Source organism: Glandiceps talaboti, chromosome 22 (assembly GCF_964340395.1).
Source record: "Glandiceps talaboti chromosome 22, keGlaTala1.1, whole genome shotgun sequence".
NCBI classification, from domain to species: Eukaryota; Metazoa; Hemichordata; class Enteropneusta; family Spengelidae; genus Glandiceps; species Glandiceps talaboti.
In genome coordinates, this window is record NC_135570.1 from 13,376,227 (window position 1) to 13,382,058 (window position 5,832).

The window sequence follows — 5,832 nt, forward strand, 5'->3', positions numbered from 1 at the left end:
ACAAAAAACGTTCGTCTAACATTGCTACATTTTATTGTCTCGTTTGACAAAATTGTCACAAACATTGTTACATTTTCTTTGCATTAACTATCTTAAAGTGATCGGCGCCATTGAAAGATTAAAATGTAACAATTGCGTGTATGCTTTTGCCAAGCCAGTTGATAAAATGTGGCAATTTTTAGTATTTTTTGTCTCTCTTTACATAGATGATACATTGTAGCAGTTAGCACGATTTCGTCGAGCCTGACCATGAAATCACAGTGTAGAAGCAGTTCAGAGTTAATGTGAGCCAGTAGACAAAATGTAGCAATATAAGAAAGAGTTGAGCCAGACAACTTATAATCTAAATGGCTTCTATTATACCATGCGTGAGCCAAGTTGAACAAAAAAATATGAAATATATACTCTGGTCGTTTTCTACGTTATACGTAACGACAATGCGCGTCTATGTCACGACAACGCGTGTCTACGTCACTGGTTCTGCTGTGTTCGAAATATGAGCCAAAACGTTCAAAATTGCTCGTCTAGCGACTCGTAGTGATAAAAGCCCCCTTAGGTCACTCGTGATTTCCTTGGCTGAAGGAATAAAAATATTGGGGAATGACATCTAGTTATACAATGTATATATACGAAATATGTCTGTTTCGTCATCGATTTTTGTAGGAAATTTTTTTGACGACATCATTAATTTTGCAAAAATATAATGTGTTCTCAGTCAAAAGGTTGTCTGCATTTAATCCCTAAAACTCAATACTCTTTTGTAAGTCACAGCATTTTGCCATTGATTTTGTGAATTTAGAGAAGGATATTTCATTTGTCTCTTAGAGTAAGAGGTTATTTTATTCAAGGTTAATCTAATTATATGATTACTAGTATGTAGAAAAAATTAGACCGATAAATTGTGCATAATTCGAACCAGCTTTGAAATATTGGAAGGCGTGTATGGGTGTGTCATCGTTTTTTTTGGACAAATATCGTGTATTACGGGTTGTGTTTTGGTAACTCAGTACACGTACAGTGGATGTAAATGCGTAATATCATGGGACAGAAGGGTTTTAGTTGCGCTCTACTTCGCTGCTTATTCCGTTAACTCAAAGAAGGCATATTTTACTCGCGGGAAACACCTCGGTCACGTAAGCCGTAGTTGGGCTGACACGGGCCGGGAAAATGTGCGGGAGGCACGCACGATTAACTACGTTCTGTTCAAGCAGGAAAGCATAAAGAAAGTGTGTGTCCTCGCTTCAAGTTCACAACACGGTCAAGGTTGATGAACCGCTAAGCATGTAACGACCACTATTTTTTCTTAGTTGTTTTCAGTTTACTTAAAAAAGAGAAGAAAATTGAATAAACGAGGCATATCACATCATCATCATACACTAGTTTTTTATTTATTGCAAATCAAAATTATTGAATATTAATCGAGGCGAACTAAGACGATCACATTACGGTGGAGAGAGGCCAGTGACCTACCAAAAAATGTTCAAAAAATTAAAATGTAGCTTGAAATTCTTGCAAAATGTATCAAATATATATATAACAATCTCTCTCCTTTCCAATTTTATACAGTACAAGAAATAACTCTCAACAAGATCAGAATAATTTATATTTTCATTAAATAAACCAATTTCGACCCAAATTAATGCAAAAGAGTCTTAAAATTGGTGACAAATTACAATAAAGTAAAAATAAAATCGTTCCTAGAACACTGATTACATTTGTAATGAATAAGGGGACAACCTGTACAGTCATGCGTAAAGCTACGTCCGTTAGCGTTTCAAAATGGAAATAACATTCAAGATCTTAGTGCTATTTATAACATCCCTCCAAGTCGTTGCGATTTGTAGTAAGTTTCAAAGCCTTGAAAAGCCAAGCAAAACAATGTAAACATAAACAACAATAACAACAACTAGTAATTCAAAGAAAATTGCAAAAAAATGAAAAAAAATAAATACAGAAATTAAATTGTTAACGATACTCTCTGAAATATTATGCTGAGACGGAAGCAAAAATTTGTAATCCATGAAATCACAAGCTTTCAACTTTTGTGTCCTACCCCGAAGGTACAGATGGCGGAAACTCAAGCTCGTGTTAGCTCGCGATAACGTCTCGGGTAGCCATGACGACTAGAATGTCATACCTGATAACGGGATGCATGTCGCGGAGACGACACTTCCATGGAGTGATTTCGTAGGATGTGAAAAACACCTTCTGTCGAACAAAGAGTTCTTCTTGAAGCTGAAGGGATTCTGACCTTCATGTTTAACACTTTAGTACTTCTTGAAATGCTATGACGCGAAAAACACCAGAAAAACGTAAACACACTAAAGGAAGCAGTGCACCCTTCATTGTATATTGTCAGAGCAAACCAAGGACTCAACAGCTATACCCTATTATGTATACAAATCGTCACCAAACCGTTACTCAGATTTGACTGTATGTCGGCTGTAACGTCTTATTTCATGGTCACATATTTCAGAATGTTAATTCGGCAATTTTTTTCACATTCACAATCTGGAATGTAAAATTCCAAATTCATTTCAAATTGAATAAATATATTTAGTGTATGTAAATAGGGGTTAAGTTACAATTTATAATTTCAGATAAAAAGGTACTGTTGCACACAATTTCCAAATTCTCGCAACCCTTAGCATGTGTTTGTACCGTTGCCGCAAAAAGGTATATGGTTTTACGACGATGGGTTTCCTGTTTACGGCACCTTCGTAAAGTAAGTGCATCGTAGGTACGTTCTCAGCCGAAGGGTATTAAGTAATGATCGAAAGGTGGGAATTGGTCAACATTAACACGTGCAACACAGATTACCTTCCCAATCTATTTTATGGTACGAGATATTCTTTTTGCGTCAGTGGCGTTGTTTCGACATACTACCGTAATCATGGTAAAATATTTTCGCAATCAAGCAAAGTATCGCAGTTCTAGTTCCCTATATTTTTTCCAGTGGTTACGTGATTGATTGATAGTAAATTCGTATCCTAATGAATCACTGTGAGAGACGGAATTCATGAACACGAAACAGTCACCAAGGTTACTTTCAACGATAAATCTTTACATAATAATAACAAATTTAAGATTGTGATTGCTGATTGCGGAAAATAATTTCGAAAATCTGACATTTTATTTCCATCAATCTGGTCTCCGTTGATGCTGCGCACGTATATTTATAACGAACTGCAGCAACGTGAGCTCGAAATCAATCCAGGTAATTCAGATAGTCATTTCCCGAAACATCTAATAACTGACTTCTGTTCCTGAGGACATTACGCTGGATATGCTTGGATGAACGTCTGGGTGTCTCGTCAGTCCAAATTACAAACGTGCATAATGAAAGCAAACGTCATGCCGTCCACTCACAGGAAATATGCCTAACTTCGGACACTATCGGGTGATGGAGTAATCGCTTCCCGCCTAAATTACCAAGATAATTGCGGTGGCAGTCGGATCGAAGAAACCACTGGGCATTATCTCAAACAAAATCCTAATTACATTTTCGCCAGAACATAATATAAACAATTGAAAGCCTACCCCGATAACGTAATCACATATCTCATATTCTGACTCCATATACTGGACAAAAAAAAATCGAATTCGTTTTTTGCAAGACTCTAATTACTATAACTGTTTCGGATATTGACTTTTCGTGTGTTGCTATTATTTTAATTGAAAGACATAACGTTCGTGGCAATCTATAAAAAAAATGACATTTTATGTCAGTGACCACAATAACCGTGCAATGCTTTGACGAAGCTGTACACTTTAAAGAAATTCATCAATACACATGTACACGTAAAGAATTGTATATGAAAGATGCATTGACTCCGTCAGGAAATCGACATCTCTGTAATACATCACTAAGAATGACGTAATGTTCTATTTATAGTTCACTGACATTTCACCAGTCCTGTCTGAGAACACGGTGATATTCCCGCAGTTTAGAAAAGCAGATTATCCCATAGTGGTCTCTACGGGCCGATCGTATATGTATCGTTTATTCTATTCCAGGAGAATGCTAATTAATTGACCGTGTATGGTATATTTCTCTATAAAAATGTCCATGAAAATAAATAGGTCAGACGAGTGAAATGTACACCATCAACGGTACAGACTCGTCTACAAAATACCTTTACATGTACTCTTGTGAATGACATCAGTCGTGCGTTTTGAAAACGCCCATGTTTATCATTTTGGCAAAATAATTGCAATCGCTGTACAAAATATACCGATATTTCAATAATTTACAATATAAAACGGTCTTATTCTGAAGTAAATAATTATTGTATTGAGTTCAGTTTGCCCAAATAAAGCGAACGATGTAGGTTTGTATGACTTGTATCGTTTTTAATAGTCTGGGGGTGGCCGCTACGTGGAGAATGTGAGTTTACACGAGTCGTGAAATTGACATAGTGGCTGTCTAGTCTGTTTCATACTGAAATTGATGACAGCTAGTCTGAATGTCTATTTTCTCTGAATCATTGCGAAATGGGTCAGCTGCATTTCACCCGAACGCTTGTTTCCCCTCTCTAACGTTCCCGTCAATAGATAACCTTCCTGGAAATCTTGTTTCGTAACATGCGACGTAAGTACAAGCTCGAAGTCGGGCATTTTGCTATTTTTGAAGTGCCCAGTGATAAACATAAGTCCGTTTCCGTCGTCGTAAATCCTTGCCTTCGTTGACCGTTTTTTACCAGCACAGACCTCAATGATCTTACATCGGGAGCGACTCCACCATTTTGTCTTCAAAGTCCAATACACGTGCATCGCAGACGCCGCCCATCCCTCATAAGGGTAGAGTAAAATTCGTGTCGGACAACCGATCTTGGTGATAAGTTTTCGGCAACAGCCACCGCGATTCTCGTAGTAATACATCTGCACCATGCTATGGAATGCCGTGATAGAAAAAAAAGAGGCCCCACAAAAACTGTCAGTGAGTCGTTGAGGGTATGAGATCTGCAACAAAACACACACCAAGATCTGAGCTCAATATTTAATACATCGAGTAATTACAATAATCTTAACTAACATCTACTTGGAGCTATGCCATTGAGTTAGAAGCAAAGTTAGACCCCAGGGGCATCAAACATGATAGCACACAAAAAAGGGAAATATTAATTTCGGATCACTATAATATATATTTTACAAGAGTGTGGAATTGAATGATATCTCAGCTGCAAAAGTCAGACAGACAGCTGTGGATATTTTCACGTCATCACCTTGTCTACATTCAGTGTATAACATCATTTACAGATATGATAGTAAATGCAACGTACAACTCACCTTAATGTGGAATAAACAAACCGGTTCGCAATTATAACCTTGTAGTACTTCTAGTATATTGCTGCGCCGTGACTTGCTACATGACTACTACAACCACGGCTCCTCATTCACTGATGCAGCGGACGTGTACGCGTCTTCGGTATCGCAAACAGCGGACCCTTCGTTGTCTTCACACCACCACCACGACCACCTTACGTAGCCGCGGCCTTTACCGACGGTAGATAGATTCACTACTGAGCGCGAACTATTATGAGAATGTAACATATAGTGAACATATATTTACTATATACGAGTACTTGAGAGAGTCGATCAACCAGCCGTATTGTATTGTCACGTAAAATCCAACCGATGTATTCCCACTTTCGATTGGTCGATGTGTTAACAATGACGTAATGGTTATAAATGCAAAAAACAATCGAGGCTCCTCCCTTTCGCTCACCGTCGTCACCTCTTAGCAAGGGACATGTACCGAGCTGTCAGTACAGTCACACTGCATTTCTCATTCACGGGTTACCGGCACATATGTAGCGGTGCGTACAAGGA

At 38.0% G+C, this 5,832-nt stretch overlaps 1 protein-coding gene across 1 annotated transcript; it reads right to left on the bottom strand.

Moving 5' to 3' along the window:
- Positions 1-1,372: 1,372 nt before the first annotated feature.
- On the bottom strand, positions 1,373-5,513 carry LOC144452145 (uncharacterized). Its single transcript, XM_078143181.1, has 2 exons — positions 5,290-5,513; positions 1,373-4,962 (listed from the first exon to the last, which is right to left on the bottom strand). Exon 2 carries the CDS (start codon positions 4,888-4,890, stop codon positions 4,471-4,473), a length of 420 nt encoding a protein of 139 aa, XP_077999307.1. The 5' UTR covers positions 4,891-4,962; positions 5,290-5,513; the 3' UTR covers positions 1,373-4,470.
- Positions 5,514-5,832: the final 319 nt, after the last annotated feature.

Bases quoted from the DNA above. Each gene is read 5' to 3' on its own strand.
- LOC144452145 (XM_078143181.1), bottom strand. From the start codon at position 4,890: ATGGTGCAGATGTATTACTACGAGAATCGCGGTGGCTGTTGCCGAAAA.